We start from the raw sequence: 21,235 nt of genomic DNA on the forward strand, positions 1-21,235 counted from the left end.
GGATGGAGTTGACAGTTTGTGCTGAGGACAGATTCAGTGTCAGTAACTCGCGGAAGGACAGGCGGTATGCGGATCTGGCCGATCAATGCCGAGCAAACGGGTGGCAGGTCGTTTCTTTTTCGGTTGAGGTAGGTGTGCGTGGTTTCATCCCGGACTCTCTTCGGAGGGCTCTGAAAGCGCTTGGATTTTCTAATCGAAGAATAAAATTTATTTGTAATTTGTGCAGTAAGACGTCTCTGCGAAGCAGCTACATCATCTGGTTGCGGCGTCAACAAAAACACTGGTCGGAAGATCCACTTTTCTGAGGTACTGTATGTGGGGCTCCGTTTATTGAGGTGCGTTGAAATTTATTCACTTTTTCTTATTATTTCTTTTCTATAATTTCCCCATATGAGTTCCTATCAGTTGCTGTGAACACCTTGAGTGGAGAGCGCTTGCTCGAGCGTTGAACCGGGTTCTTAATCCACCATACCCAGTTCGCAAGGCTGGGCGGGGTTGTGAGCAGGCTTTCATTTCATCTTTTCTTATTATTTCTTATTATTTCTGCTTTTCATCTCATTACAAAAATTCTGCGCTTTTTCTCCATCTGCGCATAAAATCTAGACTGACAACCTGCTTGTTAAATCATGCACCTGCTTTCAGGCGTAAAAACCCTGTTGTAGAGGTCTCAGTCCTCATTTGTTAGACTTACCTGTCTTTATAAATGTAACTTACTTACTCTCTCTCTCTCTCTCTCTCTCTCTCTCTCTCTCTCTCTCTCTCTCTCTCTCTCTCTCTCTCTCTCTCTCTCTCTCTCTCTCTGTCTCTCTCTGTCTCTCTCTGTCTCTCTCTGTCTCTCTCTGTCTCTCTCTGTCTCTCTCTGTCTCTCTCTGTCTCTCTCTGTCTCTCTCTGTCTCTCTCTGTCTCTCTCTGTCTCTCTCTGTCTCTCTCTGTCTCTCTCTGTCTCTCTCTGTCTCTCTCTGTCTCTCTCTGTCTCTCTGTCTCTCTCTCTCTCTCTCTCTCTCTCTCTCTCTCTCTCTCTCTCTCTCTCTCTCTCTCTCTCTCTCTCTCTCTCTCTCTCTCTCTCTCTCTCTCTCTCTCTCTCTCTCTCTCTCTCTCTCTCTCTCTCTCTCTCTCTCTCTCTCTCTCTCTCTCTCTCTCTCTCTCTCTCTCTCTCTCTCTCTCTCTCTCTCTCTCTCTCTCTCTCTCTCTCAGTATGTTTCTTTCTATCTCTTTTTTCTGTGTGTGTGTGTGTGTGTGTGTGTGTGTGTGTGTGTGTGTGTGTGCGTGTACTTTTCGTGCAGATTACTGTGGTGGTGGTGAAATTGAAGAGGACCTCAGTTGTACTTGTGACCGATCCGTGTACTATGATAAACATTGTGAAAAACGTAAGTCAGAATTTGACTTTTATCAAAGAACATACATTGCCGAGAAACATTAGAACAGTAACAAGACAGTTGGGAATAGAAGAGTATTGGGAAGTCGTCAGACCAGTCCAGCCTTGGCCATGCCACATATTGTTAAAAAGGTGTCTAGAATTGAGTAAGCCTGGTTTTTCGTACGCCAACAGACATAATTGAAGCTATTGGAATTGTCTGATTGCCATTTGCTTCAATGCTTAATTAATCAATCGTTGTTTTGAAAAGTGGCGATGTGCCACTCTGTGTTTGGTGAATGCCTCAATTTCCAGTACTAAAATCCTGTGCTTTTGTCTGTATTCTGCCGTATTCTGCACACACCGTGGCTGCATATCCAATCGGCGCTGCAGCGTGCCAGTGCTTGAACCAGGGTCAGTGCGACGACAATGGTGCATGCTCCTGCCAAGAAGGATTCACCGGAGACTATTGCCAGAAGCGTAAGTCACTATCAATGCTTTTTTATTTTATGTTTTAAAACGCTTTCATGCTCCGACCCAGAGACACTGAGCAGTTGTTGAGAACGTTTCGAATACAGTGAGCTATGTTCAACTCATGTAAGCTCATGGTGTTTATTTATTTTTTTTTTTTACTACAGTGTATTGACAGCCCTACTGGAAAACGGATGGAGAACAAAAAGAAACGAGGAAAAGAACAAAATATAGGGGATGTATGAATGTACAAGTCACTATATTGAGTGACACGCTGCTGTCCTAGGCACTGTTCTACACAAAAGGCATTGCTGGCTTTATCTAACAACCATTGTGACTTCCTCGGTCATTCGGCAGTTATCGATCGAGTTCTATTGAATTTTGAATTTTGACCTTCCATTCACATCAAAAGAGCCTACATTGCTGATACATGTACTTGGATACTTGCACAACGTTTAGAGGGAATGGGTAATGTCCCCTCTTAGCGGGAACTGAAGAAAGGCACGTTCACACAGCGGCACTCGGCGGGCATACATTGTGACCAGTCGAATGCTGGCAATCCGCGGCCATAGCAAGATGTGACAGACTGCTCAAGACATGCAGTGTGAAGTTTGTATTCAAGTACCTTCGTAGGCAGGAACATATGTATTTGGGAATCGCATTGCATTTTCGCAGCAGAAATTCCACAATAAATATACCGTAAAGTACTGCAAGGGCCCCCAACCATCTCGTCTTTTCGTGATTGCATTGTGGAGGTGGTGTCCTGTCTGCAGGTCAGACGATATGAACCTTGTACACAGATTGCACGTCTTGCAGTCAATCCGTACTCGATTTACCTTCAAGCGGACACGATCTCCACACGGTATTTTACCATATTAGTGAGCATCTCTCTGGATGGTTCAAAAGTGAAGACTCTTGCTCCAGAAAGGATAGCTGGATTTGAGCAACCGGATGTCAGGCTACTAATTGGACGCACTGCCGGGCAAATAATTAACATGCTGACAAGTGCTTTCTTCTTCTGTTGTTTTTTTTTGCTTTCTCCCAACCAGTAATCAACGAGACGAACATTGTCCCCTGCAATCTACCTACGGTGCCCATGAATATTACAACGTACACACCAACCATTACCCCAAACACTACACTCGTCCACACAAATAAACCATACATCACACCCACCACTGCCTCAGCCGAAACACCCACGGACGCCGCAACCACCACACCGGCCACGGCCCCAACTCCAACCACCTCGGCCAGGTTCATCTCTTACAGTCATCCCCCGACTACTACACCGGCTACCACAGTCACTCACCGAACACCCGACGAGGAGTCGGCCTCCACCAATTCAGGCTCTGGCGATGACAGCCCAGTGCCCACGACCACCGCAACCAAAGCACACGAGACTACCTCGGAGAATACCGCACCCACAGTGCACGCACTGACTACATCTAGCATAACACACACAAATACCGCAACCACCGCATCCTCCAATACCACAACTACCTCAACCGAAACACCCACGGATGCCGCAACCACCGCATCCGCCACAACCACCAAATCCAACACTGTCTTCACCAAAACGCCCACGGATGCAGCAACCACTATATCTGCTGCTGCCACCACCACCACGCCCTACAATACCTCCACACGAACTTCATCAAAACACCCAGGAACCACTGATGCTGCTACCACTGATGCTGCTACCACTGCTGCTACCACAGATGCTGCTACCACTGATGCTGCTACCACTGCTGCTACCACAGATGCAGCAACCACTTCTGTGCCAACCACTGCTGCAGCAACAACCACTTCTGCAGCAACCACTGATGGCGCAACCACTTCTGCGGCAACCACTGCTGGAGTAACCACTGATGCAGCAACTACTGAATCACCAACCACCAAGGCAGTAACTACCAAGGCAGAAACCACTAATGCAACAACTGCTGCAGTAGCAACCACTGCAGCAGCAACCACTGCTGCAGCAACCACTGAGGCAGCAACCACTTCTGTAGCAACTACTGATGCATTAACCACTGATGCATTAGCCACTGAGGGAGCAACCACCGAAGCAGCAACCACCGAGGCAGTAACCACCGAGGCAGCAACCACTGAGGCGGCAACCACTGCACCCGGTAAGTTTGGGGTGTCCCGCTAGGATTTCGTTTTTGGAGATATAACACGGGCGTGTGTCTGTTTTTTGTGCCATATTTTCCTCACCGTGGTGACATTCATAAGACGAACACTGTCCGACTTCTATCCCCAAAGACTTCAAGTATAGGTGCTGCAACAGGAACTTCGGGTAACCGTTCTTCACGAACACTGAACGGAGAAAATCAAGCTCCTCCTGCAGCTTGCAGGGCGAACACATACGCTTCGCACGATTTACAAGGTTCCGCACTAAGTTGACCTTATATTGAGACTTCCAACGCAGACATAAAGAAACTGCTAAGGCTCCTTTGATTGGTCTTGCTCGTTGCCCCGTCCATTTATGCTTGCCTTGGAAGTGAGATTTTGAATTCCTGTTGTCGATATTCTGTAACTCAGTTACCACTAACCGAATCTAATCCTGTCCCCTTTCTTTCCCATGCTGTGCTGTGTGGGAAACACAATCGGTGGTATTTTACCACTTCTGCAGTGTGCAAGTGTGTGAACCAGGGTGAGTGCAACGACCAAGGGAAATGCATCTGCCCCAAAGGAGAACATTGCGAGAAGAGCAAGTGGCAGTTGCTCAGGATAGGTTTCCTTTTTCCGTTCATCTTATAGAGGTTATAAGCACATGACTGTATAAAAACCGAGGTGCCCCGAGGTTTTTACAACTGGTATCAAGAGTGCATAACCCCCAGAGTGCACATCTTTACTTATCAGATCTGGGACGGCGAAATCCGTGTTGCATGTCATAATAACGACATCGCGGGTAGGGGAAGTGTGAACTGTGCTGCACTGCGTGTCGGCGTCGTCGATGGAATGAGGCAAGTCCGACCCAAAACGTGACGTACGTCACGGATTACGCCGTGCCACAACCCCATCCCAGTTGCGCACTCTGGGGGATTATGGACTCTTGATGATATGTAATTGCAATAAATCCTTAGGCTACTACATTTATTATACGTATGTTGACCTGCACTTTCCCTAAAAAGGAATCTTTTGTAAACAGTATTAATTTTATTGGCCTTACTGGTAAAATTATTAACAGCCAATAAATACTGTTTATAAAATACTCCTTTTTAGGGAAAACTGCAGTGCTGCCTGGCAAAGTGCAGTGGTATGTATTGAGTCAAAGGAAATTTATTCGAATTTGATACTGCTGATGGTGTGGCCACTAATGAGTGTGGATATTTATCAAAGGTCAATATATTATTGCCAAACTGGGAGAAATATGTGCCGAGATATTCCAAAAGCCCTAATGTGGAATCCAGCTCAGTGGCAAAAGTGATATTTTATTTGACTTCTGAGTAGGCAAAGCCCGATTTTGCCAGTGAAGTTTCGATATTTTGCAGCAAAATGTTGCTAATACTCGTAGCTGTGTCGAGGCTTGAACCATGATGGCCAAGAAACATACCACAACTTCTGTGCTGTTTCATCTCTACTTTGCGTGTTTGGACAATGTGCTGATGCAGCATGCGAATGCTTGAACCGTGCTCGGTGTAATGAGAATGGCACCTGCACGTGTCGGAAAGGATTCTACGGCGACAAATGCCAGTACTGTAAGTATCTTTGAGTGAGTGTGAAGTGAGTGTGCAGTGAGTGTGCTCATTCGCTTGGTGTTCACCCGGTCAAGCAATGCTGCATGCACCCAGGAGACAGGCCCAAGCGGATTACTTAAAGACACTCCTTAATGTATGCTGGTCTGCGTGCACGCACAAGCTTCCACTAAAGACGAGTGTACTCAAAGGAGTCGAAAAGACTGTGGGTCTCTGGTTCTAGTCTTGGTGGTGACAGTTGTTGTTGTTGTTGTCTTTCTTCTCACTTTTCCCGTTTGCAACTTCCTCAAACAAAGGGGGTGTTCATTCTGGTCTACAGGTTTGCGTAGAAACTACTTCTTTCGGTTGATGCGTTCCTTTTTTTCTACTCACAAGAGTAGATTCTGACTTTCTCTACCGGCTCTACCAAACAAAAGCAAATAGAAGTTGGTAGGACTTGGTAGAGGTACGGGATTTCCAGAATATGATTTAGCTGAGTCCCCCCTCCCCCCCCGAATCTCAGAGTAAATAGAACGTGAGAAGTACCATGGCAGCACTCGTAAACACAACTCGCCTCCTGTGCTTGTAAAGGTATGTGCGTGTGCGTGCATTTCTCGGTCTTCTTTCCTAATCACAGATGTGAAGGAGGTCTGCAATGGCAGAGATCATTACAGATACTTCTACATCCCGCTGACAGTAATCTGCTCCGGCGGATGCGACAAGAGGGCAGGACTCACGTACGGCCATAGCCAGTGTCTGGATAGGGGCTACGTGCTCGCCGACGAACGTGCCTTCATGAACAAAGCGTTGGACATTCAGGGCTGCTTCGATGGCATGCTGGTCGACATGATGCACCACGGCTACTCCACGCCAGTGAACATCTGGACTCTGGGCTGGGCGCGGCACTACATCTACACGCACTCCCTGCTAGGCGGCCGAGCTAGCCACAAGCCCGCGGATGCCAGCAAAGCCGACACTGTCTGTCATGGTAAGCGGTGGTGGCCAGGCATCTCACTGAAAGTATTCGCAGCTACATCGAATCGGGAGAATACGGTTAACCCTTTCACTGCTGTTCCCATACTATTACTGGGGTCTAGACAATGCCCAGGCTCTGATCCCATACTATTACTGGGGTCTAGACAATGCCCAGGCTCTGATCCCATACTATTACTGGGGTCTAGACAATGCCCAGGCTCTGATCCCATACTATTACTGGGGTCTAGACAATGCCCAGGCTCTGATCCCCTACTGTTACTGGGGTCTAGACAATGCCCGGGCTCTGATCCCATACTATTACTGGGGTCTAGACAATGCCCAGGCTCTGAGCCCGTACTATTACATAATGGCTGCGCATTACATGTTGATGAGAACTTACAGTCTGTGATGTATTTCCAGTGAAGAATGTCTTGTCGTCGCTGGTCCTTTGAGCCCTGGCAGCAATGCACCACAGCAGCCAAAGGGATAGCCTCAAACAGCCAGGCTCACGTAGCGGTTGTGACGCTTGCAGTATATTTTGGTTTGCCAAAACGAGCTTCGTCGCGCTTACTTTCGGCAAGAGTTCATCACACCAAGAGTGTGCAACTCTGTATATGGAGATCCGCGTGGTAGAATTCCAACATTACGTCAAAAATGACGTACACGTTCGTTGCGCCTGTACTACTCCCCGGTTCCAAGCTCCGAGGAATGCGGAGGTTTGTACAGCTGTGCCTCCGCGGCATGACGTAGTGTTGGAATTCTGCCGCGCAATGGGCCTACAGCAGCCAGACCCCAGTTGCACACTCTTCGGGCTATGGACTCTTGCTTTCGGGACAAGTTACATACACGCACGCATGCACGCACGCACGCACGCACACACACACACACACACACACACACACACACGGCCGGTTATAGAGTACTCTAATTTCCGAAATTTTCGGTGCTCAATATTTTCGGTATGAGGGCAACAGGCCAGGTTAGGTGAACAGAAATTTTCGGTACAGAGAAGCAGTTCCCTATTGGATCATTACGTGTGTTAGTATTTGTTCGGTATTTGGAACCAGCTGCATTCCCCACCCATTTCACCAAAAGAACATCCAAAAGTTCAAGACAGCAGCTTATCACCATCTCCTCAGAACGAACTGGCACTGGGCCACTCATAGCATACGCGAGTAAGAGGGTACAGTGTCCCACCCTGCTTGGACATAATCTCTCCTCACAGACAGTCTCCTCTTGGATTTAAAAGTCTAACAGCGTTCACATCAATACTCAACTTATTCTTTTGCTCACTGAGCAATACAATCTTTCCGTTTTCTTTCTTCTGTTTTCCTTTTCAACTTAATCCTCCCTACCCAATATCCCTTTGGTGCGTCCATGGAGCTACGAAGCCGAGATCTGGTTGGCGGAGCTGTTAATGGGCCCCACCACCACACTCCATTATTCACCCCAGTGTCTGGAGATATGTGGATTTTGTAGGAAAAAAATGCATGGTCTTGACTGGCTCATGTGAACTGATCTAGAGTGGTTTCACAGCTATCACATGACCATACAGGGCGGCCATGCTGGTTCCAACTACACTCAAACCCTGCATCTATGGGTCAAATGATGTCGGCCATGCTGGTTCCAACTCCACTCAACCCCTGCATCTATGGGTCAAATGATGTCGGCCATGTTGGTTCCACTGTCAATATGACAATCATGATCTGGTCTTTCTTCACAAATTTAGTCACATGAGCAAGATGTGAAACCCTTCTATCGCTGCTTTTACCAGCAATCAGCACACGATGCTGCTTTTCATCATGTTCATCCCTGATTCCAATGCTTTTGACATGTGTGTGTGTGTGTGTGTGTGTGTGTGTGTGTGTGTGTGTGTGTGTGTGTGTGTGTGTGTGTGTGTGTGTGTGTGTCCCAGCCGCTTGGCGTTATTCCAGATCAGGACCCCTGGCAGTCGCAGCCCTCATCATGCATCACTTCCAGCGTGAAACGTTGCCCACTGCCGAACGTCTGTGTTACTGGTACGGCCTGCACATCCCGACGAAAACGTTCCTCTTGAAGCACGAGGCCGAACTGAGACCACTCTTTGCGAGAACCGAAATGCGCAGATTCCCCGGCCCCTACTACGCAACAAGTCATGCTGCTCAGCCTAACCAGCCGCGTGTACAGAACAAGGTTACCTTCGACGTTAGCACACTCGCACCGAAGATCGAGGATGACTCACAGCATCCCGGGTACAGTTCCGTTCTCTGCGTCAGTAAGTGTTGCGGTGGGCTTGTAATGTTGTGCTTCACAGACGGAAGAAAGACCAGCTGCTTGTCGAGTTTCACAACCTGAATCGACATAAATTTTCATCTGATCGATTCAGTTCCGAAAAGGCAACTGCTCGTTCTTCTGTCTGTGCATGGAGTTTTTCGCTTTCGTCCAATTGAGCCATCTACAGATGGTGGATGGTGAAGTTCACATGATAATCTGTACACTGTGGATCATCTTCAGCTATTTTTAGATGATGTGGGGATGCGTGAAGCACAGTGGGACATGAACCTGGACTTTGCAACGTTTTAAAAAATATGTGTTGAGCAGAAATTCCTGGTTAGTATGATGCGCAATGCAGATACCGTAGTGTCTTGTGTCAAAGCCTGTCTCAGATACCGTGTAGAAGCCTGTTTGGAATACCGGTACAAACCTGATTTTTCAAGACACAGTGAAACCTGGTGTAAACAAACTCCGGTTTTGCGACTACTTTATTACGGTTTTTTACATTCCCTGGACAGTTCTACACAGAAACGGCACCGGATACAGCAACCACCTGCCTTGCGCGCCCAGCGACCATCAGATGATCCTCCTTTGCCGTTCATTCAAACTCCGTGTTGTTCATGTTCTCCGTACCGTTGCTCAAAAAATTGATGTGTCTCCTTTAACCCTTTATGGGTCTCACATAAGCGTAAAGGTCATAATTATACGACCCGACCAGTACAGTAAAATTGCATTTTTGGAGTGTTCTGTTGCTAGGAGATGACTGAAATTGTGCTCTGCGCATAGCTGAGGTTCAAGGCTTTCCAACGGTGTAAAAACAACCATACTTTCCATACAAATGTTGCAGTATCGAACACCTGAAGTTTGGTGAAATTGGAAAAAGAAGACCATCCACCATGCGCGCATGTCGAGAATGGGAGTGCATCTCTTGAGACCGTGTCTGACGAGCTGACAAGCTTTCTGAGAACATTAAAATTGAACCAGTCCAAGCTGGATATCCCTGGAGGGTTTGCAGTGTAATGTGTTTTGAGAAAGAGAGCTCCGTTTCGTCCTCCTAACTCCTGTCCCCGAATGAAGAAATCAAAAATACCCGAACCAGCGAGGAAGCACGGCAACAGCAACTCTTACAAGGACTCGTCAGGTGCGATCAACAGATCGCCTAGCCGTGAGAATAACGGCATGCGTGAGATCGCGCCTGAGTACTCATCTGAGCGAGAGTGAATCTGACGCGAGCGGCACTGAAGTGAACGAATCAAAACTACGATATTGTGGAACTGCCGCGGACGACGAATCGCCGATGGCGATGCATTGGAGTTCAAGGACGAAATTAGGAGTATACAATTTTGTAGCGTCTACCTGATTGCTCATCGTAGGACTTCAGCTCCGACTTGATGTGCACTTGATATGCACGTCATGCTATGATTTCCGTGTATTGCGTTCCCAATTGTATTTTCTCTCAACTTGAAGGGCGTCCACATGTCATACCCTGCCTGTACCTAGTCATATTTGTGTTTTTGGACTGGTTCAGGCATACTATAAGTCGACAAATTTTCGGCCCTTTCAAAGTTCGGCCTCACAGGGCTAAAACACATTTCGGCTGCAACAAATTTTCGGCCTGTACTGCTGTTGCCTGTATACACTGTCACACTGAATTTCGGCTGCAACAAAATTTTGCCCAATATGATCAGGCCGAAAATAGCCGTACAGGTTTTTGAAAATGTATAGTTTTCTTGAGTTATGGCTGGTTATTTGTACATGTGTTTGCGGGACCACCTCTCACATACCGGAACATTGAGTTAGACCCACGACGGGCTGAATGATTCCTCTTTGCCTCTGTTCACGCAAACTCCTCTCCTGTTCCCCGTTGCAGAGCACTGTGGGAACGGCATTGTGGAAGATGACAAGGACAACACGTGTATCTGCGACTGGGGATGGACTGGCCCTACCTGCGAAGAACGTAAGTTGGAGACGCTCTCCTGGCGCAGCAATTAATGCGTTTGTGAATGTGCGCATTCAGACCACCTGATAATACACATGTCCCCAAGTGCGACCTAAAATGCCAATGTACCCTGCTTTCACATGCCGAGGCCAGTTTACATTTTGCACTCGAGTGATTGTCCAGGTCCGATGATTTACTTGTTCCGCTTCTACATTCCTGCTAGCAACTCCTTTGAATGTGAATGAAAGAAGGCGTGGAATGTTCCCGGTTCTGGGAAGCAAAAAAATATGTTATTTCCAATAATGACTTTACTCGTCTTGCCCTGTCTTGATTCTGCCTGTTAGAAACCGCTGTCCGCAAGGAATTTAACATCACGAAGAATGGCAAGAAGATCGCAACAGATGTCGAGGTCCATGCATGTAACGGCTGGGTGTACTTCGACGCGGAGAAACATGCGGTCAATAACTGCACTCGTGAGTCGCAGCATTTCGATTACTCCGGACCTTTCAGCATGGAGATTTACGAGAGCTACCCGATTGTTCGCGCAGCTGTCGACAAACTCCTGCGCGTAGCTGGTACGAACAAGCTCATTATCTACGTCAATGGGCTCGACGGATATGGTCGGATTTCTAACCATTACCGCACGTTTACCTACCACAGCAAAACCGACAGATGGACTAACCGCATCAACCTTCAAGCCACCAGAGGTCTCGTTGTTTGCACAAGTAAGTCGGCTATACCGCGAATCAACCCAATTCGTAAAAAATATCCTTCGAAAATAGTTGAAGTTTTGCCTTTTGAGGTATCATACCCTTCTGGTAGCTTGCCCCTCCAGCTTTTATATTTAAAAAACCCAGATTGAAATGCTGTATTACAGGGGCCGTCCGTGAATATCGAACCTTTTTCACCAAACGAATTATTATAGTTTAGACCCAACCCCTCCCTCCCTCCCCCTCAGAGAGTTATAAATGTTGTACATGTAGAACAAAAGTTGAAAGTGTGTCATTGCTCCAACGGCAATGTACCGTAATTCCGCCCATATAAGCCCATGGGCCTATATCCGGATATAAGCCCACCTCCGTTTATAGGCCCATGGGCTAATAAACAGACCCAAACACTGTAGTACAGCATGTCAGTGCAGACTACATTGCCAGTACCGGTACCTATGGTAGGCGGACAACCGCGGACGGACTTGTGCTTTTTCACGTGCTAGCTGCCTTCAAAATTCGAATATAGGCCCAGGGCTAAAAAACGAACCATTATTACTGATTTATTTTCCCGGAAAATGCATTATTTCATATATTAGCCCATGGGCTTATATGCGCGGAACTACGGTACACGCATCAATGTTTTCTGAAACGAAATTGGTCAACCCCTCCCACCCCACAAAGTTTGATAATTGTGGATGACTCCTAACCAAGAGAAAAAAAACTGTGCAGTAACCATTCGTTTATTGGTTATGGAAAACTACAATAGTAATAGACACGTGGGAGATCACGTGAAAGGAGTATGTTCGCAACCGTTACAGTGAACATACGTAACTACGGATGAAAAACAAATAAAACACTCTTATATGGGGAGAACATAAAATAGAAATGAATAAAATATTGAAATGCATCCACGATTGATGCTGTGGTGATGTTGCTGTGTGATCTGTCTTTATCCACACATGTTGGAAAGATCAAACTTCAGAGAAATTTTTCTCAGCTTCTTCCAAGTGCAGCTAGGCACCCACTTTCACGTACGCTGGACCAAATGTTTGGGGCGTATTTACAGTGAAATCTGTAACTAACGACCGCCCCATGGGTTCGAGAAAGCTGTCTTTAGTGGCAGGTGGTCCTTATTTAGAGGTTTGCACCACACAACCATAATATATAGATATATATATATATGAATGTGAGAGCGTCCGTGCCTGGCAATGTGGTCTGTAGTACCAGGCTGGTCGCTAGTCACGGTGGTCTTTAATTACAGCCTTTGCTGTATCCCCGAGATGGGCTGCATTTTCGAAACTTACACTGCTGTCAAGACTGATTGCACAGTGTTAGGGAAAAACTTGGCTATGGCACACGGTGTATCTGAATATCTCGCCATGACAGTCTTTCCTATGTGAATTTCAAGAGCATAATGTTTCTCTCCATAGCTGGAAAATCGTGTGCGACTTATAACGGTCGTTTCAAGCAGGACCTCAAGTTCTGCTGATGGTAGCACACTTTCTTCTCGGCTGTGTTCTATCTGTTTTACAGCTGAGGTACTCACCTCGTATTCAGATTCGACACACACCTGTGGCGGCGAGCAGTTCTTCGTCTCAGCCGACAACTACGACTACAATAGTGCCTTGAACCTGTGCGAAAAACAAAACAAGGTCATGCTCACCTTCAACTCGATGCGTGTGCTGATGGAGGGCAACGGTTGCTTCAGTCTGGACATTGTGGAAACTCTCAAGGCTAAGGGGCACGGTGACTTCTGGATTTCCAAGTTTGGCGACTACAACAAGTATGAGGTGTACGAGCCCACACAGGCCACGCTCCTTCAAGACAAGTCCGGCGAGCATGCAGTCATTTGCACACAACCCAGTGAGTAATGGATCAGAGGCATAGCTGGTCCCCCTTTCAGGGGGTTGCACGGCCGCATATGTGCAGGATGGTTCGTGTGTATCATTCATGGTCATCATGTGCATGCTGAACGTTGGTCTAAATGTTTAGGGGGTACAACATGTGCCCCGAACCCCCCCCCCCCCCCATGCCCCATGCGAGATACATGTCTGTTGATAGTGTTTCAACAACTCACTCCCCCCCCCCCTCCCCCCCCCCCCCCCCCGGTCCATTCAGCCAGCAGTACATAACCCCCAAGAGTGTGCAACTCTACTCTGGGTGCTGTCCCAAGAGAATTTCAAGACGTCATCCGTATGATACAATGCACCTTGTGCACGTATAATAAGACATATCCTGGACATGTGGTGGACAAGTCCGGCTTGATCTTGCTTTGCTTGTACAAGGAAACGAACACATGTGATGCGTTTACCCCGTACAAGCAAACACCATACTAATCACTTACGCGTAGACCATTGCATCATAATACCTTCTTTTTTTTCAAATGATGTCAAGTGCAACAACTAGGCACAAAACTGACGAGTACTGAGACATTCAACTCGTATCCATAATGTCCTTTTCCTTTCTACATTTATTATTGGCTCAACATCCGAGTTTCAAATGTCCACTTCAAAATTTGTCGGCACAGCAGGGTATGTGGGAGTTGCACACTCTTGGGGGATTGTCTGCTCTTGGTTCATTATCTAGCCAAACAGGACCTGTGTCCGACTAGTGTTGCTACTGCAGAGGCAGGGCTTTGGCCAGATTTCCATTTTCCATTGTGCATTTGTCCTTATCCACACGTCTAATTATAAAGGCCGATCCACAATACAACTTTTTACGACTGTTTAGTGGTTGTGCAGGGAGTCGTAAAATACCGACTCCCTGGTTGTGCCATCCTTATGCACTAGTACTGAGTACGAATATGCATGTGCACCCGGGGTAGAAACTGTACTCCATTGGCATAGAGGCAGCAATCCATGCCATGAGAGAAATCTTCCAGCAGGACGACACAGAGGGTATTCTCTTTGCAGACGCTTCCAACGCGTTCAATCGCTTAAACCGTTCTGTGTGTCTCCTGAATGTTCAACACCTATGCCCCGCACTCGCCGTAGTCCTTACCAACACGTATCGACAGCCCGCAAAGCTGTTTGTCGACGGGGAGACCCTTCAGTCTGCTGAGGGCACAACGCAGGGGGATCCCCTCGCCATGGTGATGTATGCTCTAGGGACGTTGCCATTAATCCGCGAAGCTGCTGCAGCCAACGCCGTACAAGCGTGGTACGCTGATGATTCTACAGCTGCAAGTAAGATAATTCGTCTCAGAGAATGGTGGTCTATCCTGGAAACGCGTGGTCCAGCTTACGGCTACTATACGAATGCTGCAAAGTCTGTGTTACTCGTCAAACCACAGTTCCTCAACATCGCGCGAGAAGTGTTCGCCGACACTGAAGTTCGCGTAACCGCGGACGGTCACCGACATCTTGGAGCTGTCCTGGGCACAGAGCAGTATTGCAATCAGTACGTCGCTCAAAAGGCAGAGCAATGGTGCAAAGAAGTCAAGCGCCTCGCAACCTATGCACTTAGCCAACCGCAAGCCGCCTACACTGCATTTAGCCAAGGCCTCAAGCACAAATGGTCATTTCTGGTTCGTACTGTACCTGGAGCAGCAGATCTGCTACAGCCACTTGAGGATGTGATCCGCAATGATTTCATTCCAGCATTGACAGGGCGTCACCCACCGAATTCGGTGATCCGCGCTGTGCTTGACCTTCCGTGTCGTCTCGGTGGTCTCGGTATTGTTAACCCCAGTCAGCTGAGCGATGAACATCAGCGCTCTCTGTCCATCACCCATCCACTCATTGACAACATCATCCAACAGCAGTCATCCATGGAAGGCATCTCAGGGCGGATGCGCGTACTGAAGGCAACAGCTAGGACAGCCGCTGGGAAGAAGGAGAAGGACCATGTCGTCACCCTGATGGCCCAACTCGAGCCAAACCTGCAACGCACCCTACAGCTTGCCTCGGAGAAAGGCGCCTCAAGTTGGCTGACATGTCGGCCATTGCGAAGGCATGGCTTCACCCTGCACAAGGGCGCCTTCCGCGATGCCATATGCCTCAGGTATGGATGGGATCCTGATCGCTTACCTGCAACATGCGCGTGTGGAAAGCCATTCTCGACCACCCATGCCATGTCATGTGCCATCGGTGGTTACCCCTCCTTACGGCACAACGAGGTCCGAGACCTAACAGCAGCACTGCTACGCGACGTCGCACATGATGTTCATGTTGAGCCGCACCTCCAGCCTGTGACCGGTGAGCGCTTTCCGCTGCGGTCCACCATCACGGCAGAACAAGCTCGGCTGGATGTAGTTGTCAGCGGTCTACACGGTGGACGGTTTGAGAGGACCTTTCTAGATGTCCGGGTTTTCAACCCATTTGCCCCCTCAAATCGGAAACCAACGATCGCTGGCAGCTACAGAAAGCACGAAGAGGAGAAACGGAGGAGTTATGAGAGTCGCATTCTCAACGTTGAGCATGCTTCCTTCATCCCCGTGGTGTTCAGTACGACTGGTGGCCAAGGGAAGGCAGCCTCCGCTCTCTTTGGCTGCATTGCAGGCATCAAGTCTGAGAAGAATGGTGAGCCTTTCTCTGTGGCAATGGCTTTGATCAGAGCCCAGCTGTCCTTTGCTCTCGTGAAGGCGGCCGTGGCATGCCTTCGTGGGCATCGCCACAAGTCGAGCAGGTATGACCCTCATGCATATTCTGCCACACTTGCTGTCTCCGAGTGTCATCTGTAGACAACCTGTCTGTTTCCCCTTTTCTCTGTATCATTTTGTATGTTATAATTTCCGCGGATTCCAGTTTTTCTCCCTTCATTATAATTTAAGCGCAGTTTAGCGCGTATTGGCTTATGATTTCTTTTTCTTCTGTTTGTATTTAGCGCTTGACCGGTTATTATTTTCCTTCTCTTTATTTTGCGCTACATATTATTATTTTTCTGGTATTATAAACGTAAGGGTGCGTTCAAAAAAAAAACAAAAAAAAACTCCATTGATGTACGTCGCGCGTCCCCTGCCCCAAAGGTTGAACTTTCTTCGACAGTTATCTTGCGACGGTACGCGACTGGCATTGTCTTGTAACTGTCGCAAATCGCATGCCGCGTCGCAAAAATTTGTATTGTGAATTGGCCTTGGGGCTTCAGAAAAGAGCAAACTTCAATCTGGTTGCAATCAACCTCATGAGCTTTTCCACTAGTCCTCAGACTCTACTTTGCGACTCTACTTTGCGACTCTACTCTGTGGTGACTTTGCACTATTTGCCATCTTAACCTTTTGAGCCATGTCACGTAATGTGAAGTTCTGCCGTTGCAGCACTGTAGAGAGATTGTGGTGAAAGCTGCACACTCTTGTGGATTATGTACTCTTGGTTTTACCTTGCTCCTGGCCTGGTCACCTGCCGATGTTTTTCACGTCCTAACATTCTTTTGTTGAAACTCTGCTGTACAGACATGGACACATGTGGATCTGACGATGGATTCAATCCTTGTGGTAGCCACAAGATTTGTCGTTCCACAGACCTTGCCACCCACAAGTGCCACGGTGAGTTTTCTTGTGCGTATGCTTGTGCTGCTGATGCTGGTGATGTTGGTGTTGGTGTTGGTGTTAGGGCTAGCGTTGGTGCTGGTGTTGGTGGTGGTGCTGCTTGTGCTGCTGGGTCTGGTGATGTTCGTGCAGGTGATGTTGGTGTTGGTGTTAGGGCTGGTGCTGGTGTTGGTGTTGACGGTACAGCATCTGCTGATAGTGAGTGCTCATAATGGCACGAATAACAGGTCTACCTTTATGTTCTGTTCGCTTTCGTGCAGATACAAATGCCACCGTGGACGTAGTCAAGCACGAGCATGGAGGAGGGCTCGTGAAATACACGATTGGCTACGAATTGGCCGGTGGCGACATCAGCTACACCGATGCAAAGCATGCATTCGCAAAGTGCAAGAAAGGCAACGAATATGCCCACTCCGATCCGTTCCGAATGGAAGAGTACACCGAATCTCCAGCCGTTGCCAACACTGTGAACACCCTCCTCAGTGGAATCTCTGCCACAATCCCAGTGTACGTACGCAGCTTGGTCAACCCCGCCGATGCGGGGAGCGGTGTACAACGTGGAGAGTTCCGCACCTTCCATTTGGCCCCACACCCGACCAACTCGCTCAGCAGCCCTGTGCCAAGTACTGGCGTTTCCATCTGCACTTGTAAGTGTGTGTGTGTGTGTGTGTGTGTATGTGTGTGTGTGTGCATGCACACCCGTAGATATACATGTACGCATACACATGCACGCACTGTACTGTTCACCCCCCCCCCCCCCCCACACACACATACACACACACACACACACACACACACACATGCGGCAATCACGTAAAATAAATTAGGCATCAAAATGTTGTTTTTAATAGAGTTTTTTCACGGGTGTAACAAGGGTCACTTTTTGGGGTCACGAACGAGAAATTTTTTGAATCGCTTGCGAACAGGCGAAGCACAGTTCACGTTCACTTTGATGTCCGACACTCGTGTTGAGTCAAAGCAGTTACCGGGAAGCCCTTCCATGGCTTGGGCGAAAACGAACAAGCTTCCGAATCGCTCCAGGCGCTGGTGGAGACGCATTTGTCACATGTTGCATGCTCTTTCCAATGTGTTTTGACGGGCGACCTGTTCACCACAATCTCGGGGTGAGCGACGGGACGGTGGCAGGCATGGTGTTCCCTGTGTGTAAAACAAATCCAATTTCCAGCTAGGAGAGAGGTTCTGCTGTACGTGAAACGCAGAGAAATCACGTAGGCCTCTTCGCTTTCCCGTAACGTAAAGAAAATCTGTTCTGCTCTATGTTCACGCAGAGAAATCACGTGGAATGTGTACTGGGACTTTCCCCTTCCATATTTGGCAGTTTTCTGCCTGCACTTGATCGATGCCCTGCAGATCTGTGCGTTTTTCTCTGCGTGTGCCACAACGTAGAGAACCTCATCTCCGCGTAGAAATCTGGACCCAAAACACGCTAAGCCGTATGTTATAATGAAATGGCCTTTCTTATTCTTCTGTTTTTCCTCACAGGGATTTTCAAACATCCTCCCAAAAGTAAGTGTGTGTTTGATAGCAGAGTTGGGTGAAGGGGGAAATCAAATTTAAATGGCAGATGATATTCTGTGTGGAGAATTCCCCAGACCACTCTAATTTTCACATTACATATGGACTAAGTAGTGGTTGTGACTTCGGCGATGGTTTGTAAGAAAGGGTTCGCTCCCCACACCGGAGGTCGCGCTATTCCGCCGACTTTACTTGACATTTGACTGACTCACGACTGCCATCCAGAGCACACGAGAAGTCCATCGAACCTTAGACTCGGCAAACCTGCAAGAAAGTACACAGAGTTTCGGGGAATTCACCCCTCATCAGTTGAGCTTGAGTAGGCTGAGGAAGATTGTGCCTGAAGAGCACCACTTATATAGTGCTCTCCAGGCACAAACATCACCAGGGATACAAACTTACAGAAACGCTCCGTTTCCAGCGCGACAAACACCTCGTGAACACCAGATAGCAGCGTGAGTCAGTGTCGCTCCTGGACGGTGAGACAGACGTCGAGGACCCTCGGTCATTCGCAACGCTGTCACCTCCAAACCAACTAGTCGCAAGCCCGCGCTGGGCACAACAGTATGAAGTAGTACTTTGGAGGTGACAGCGTTGCGAATGACCGAGGGTCCTCGACGTCTGTCTCACCGTCATGGCGAATAGATACAGCAGGGACATCGGCACACACACACACACACACACACACACACACACACACATGCACGCACATGCACACGCACAGACACACACACACACACTTGTACTTGTTGCTCACTGCCAAAACTGGTCACGTGGGTCTCCCCGGGAGAGGGGAGAGAGACTCAAAAGGAATCTTGAAAAGATGACTCAACTGGCTATTGAACCGCCCAACAGCCGACACCCCCTGAAATCCCCAAAACTCTGGGTGGACTTGAAAATGATCCCACTTATGGGCTCACCACACCTCAGTAAGTGGGTGAGGACAAGGTGCAGAAAACGGATTGACAGCATCAGGGTATCCGTCCCGGGATCCAACTGCAGTTACCCCTGCCCCCAGTGAAGGTAATACTTGCTACTAGTGCGGTGGCTAAATCAGAATGGATCTTACACAAGCTTCACTAGCACCATGATTACACAAGAGTTAATCTAGCCAGAAGTAGTCCATGGTTAACAGGTATGTATACTTCAAATAGAAAGTATACACACACACACACGGTACATTCCATGCTAGCACAATGTCGTCTGTATCAGCTTACGATTTTCTTGGGTTGTGGAAAAAATAATTGAAGAGTAAACCTCATGCATGACTGTACACTTCCATAACGCTATTCAGATGGAAGACTGTCTCAGAGATGCCGCTTATAGATGAACAGACCCTAATACCTTCCCCATACATACTGTGTTCACGGACCCCCGCTATGGGTACGTCCGTCAATCACTGTTTTTTCTTGCACGTGCATGTATTTCTAGAGCGTATTCTCCAAACGTAGCACTTCTCAGGGTTCCCTGTAAGAAGGCGATGACGCCTGTGGGGAATTCCCTAGTGAAATAAGAATATAAAAAATTAAATAAATAAACAGCACCGCACACTATAGGTATCCAAGAAAAAATCGAAAAAAGCGAAAAAATCTGCTTTTGATGATGCTTGCGCTTTCTCGTGTTTTGCTTTCTGCATTTCACAGCTCAGCTACTGGAGGACTTTGTCGCCGAGTCCACGCATACCTGCATGGGAGCAGACTTCCACGTCTCCGCCAACAACTTTACATTCGATGCCGGCACAAGCTACTGCAGAAGCCAAGGGAAGATCATGCTCACGTTTAACACACTGCGCCTGGTCTCGCAGAACAACAGCTGTTTCCGCGAAAGTGTCATCCGAACTCTCCGCAATAAGGGACAAGATAAGTTCTGGGTCTCTATGGTTGGCTTCTATGATATGAACGAGGCGTACGACCCAGTGGCCAATGAGGTGCACTACGACGAGGGAACGAATGCGGTCGTCTGCCACCGAGACAGTGAGTAGTGGATTAGCGTTGGCTTGCTCTGATGTTGTCCTTCAGTGTCTAGCTGGCAGCATGCTGTGAGACACACTTTCTGTGTAGATTTTAGGCACCTAAATTCCATTCATTGTGTGACCCGTGCACATACTGCTTGCCATGTTTGAGGCCAGAAACGTCCAAGAACAGGTAAATAGAAATTTAGCAAGGGTTGACAAAATTGGAACAGGTATGCCATTGCAAAATGTATGGATGAAACAGATCCCAGACCCAGATTTTGAGTGGTTTTTTTGTCCTTTTGTCCTTTTGATCCTCAATTCGGTATTGCATGTTCTGTGACGTTGTTTTTGTGACCTTTTTTCGTGACATTGTCGTTGCCCTGGGAAAGCCCATGCTGCATTGGTCACGGGCTAACTGTCTTGTTGCAACTGCTGCTCCTGCACAGACTTGGACACGTGTTCGACTTGGACTAATAGACCTTGCTCCTCGGAAAAGCTGTGTCGTTCGACCAGCTTCACTACCCAAGTGTGCCATGGTGAGTTTTATTGTGTCAGTGTGTGTAATATGATGGTGTCCATGGTGATGGTAGCAGTGCTAGATCTGGCCGGGGGGGGGGGGGGGTGAGAGGTCTTGAGCAGGTCTTGAGCAGCTGTGGGGATCTCCATATAGAGCCATTGCGTACTGTCAAATATAGAAGGTGGGAGTGATGCGTGGGAGTTCGCCGGGATCAGCAATCCACTGTCTTGAAGTCTTGAGTAGGGGTAGGGATTCCCATGTACCGGTACGCAATTTGTGAACAGGCCCGGAGCCAGCTCTCAAGAGGTGGTATGAATAGAGTTCCATTGTTGTATGAGTGCACTCACTTTACTTTCATCAATAT

General features: G+C 48.0%; 1 protein-coding gene across 1 annotated transcript in view; it reads left to right on the forward strand.

Annotated features, from left to right (window-relative positions):
- Positions 1–21,235, forward strand: part of LOC135821100 (uncharacterized) — a 48,790-nt gene that overhangs the window by 24,654 nt on the left and 2,901 nt on the right. Inside the window, exons 11-24 of the mRNA XM_065334163.1 lie at positions 1,284–1,367; positions 1,748–1,834; positions 2,875–3,954; positions 5,440–5,526; positions 6,140–6,490; positions 8,393–8,731; positions 10,601–10,687; positions 11,014–11,394; positions 12,913–13,242; positions 16,769–16,861; positions 17,125–17,511; positions 18,368–18,391; positions 20,044–20,373; positions 20,801–20,890. Of these exons, the coding sequence (XP_065190235.1) occupies positions 1,284–1,367; positions 1,748–1,834; positions 2,875–3,954; positions 5,440–5,526; positions 6,140–6,490; positions 8,393–8,731; positions 10,601–10,687; positions 11,014–11,394; positions 12,913–13,242; positions 16,769–16,861; positions 17,125–17,511; positions 18,368–18,391; positions 20,044–20,373; positions 20,801–20,890 (3,750 nt within the window). The remainder of the gene's footprint in view (positions 1–1,283; positions 1,368–1,747; positions 1,835–2,874; positions 3,955–5,439; positions 5,527–6,139; positions 6,491–8,392; positions 8,732–10,600; positions 10,688–11,013; positions 11,395–12,912; positions 13,243–16,768; positions 16,862–17,124; positions 17,512–18,367; positions 18,392–20,043; positions 20,374–20,800; positions 20,891–21,235) is intronic.

Source organism: Sycon ciliatum, chromosome 7 (genome assembly GCF_964019385.1).
Source record: "Sycon ciliatum chromosome 7, ocSycCili1.1, whole genome shotgun sequence".
NCBI classification, from domain to species: domain Eukaryota; kingdom Metazoa; phylum Porifera; class Calcarea; order Leucosolenida; family Sycettidae; genus Sycon; species Sycon ciliatum.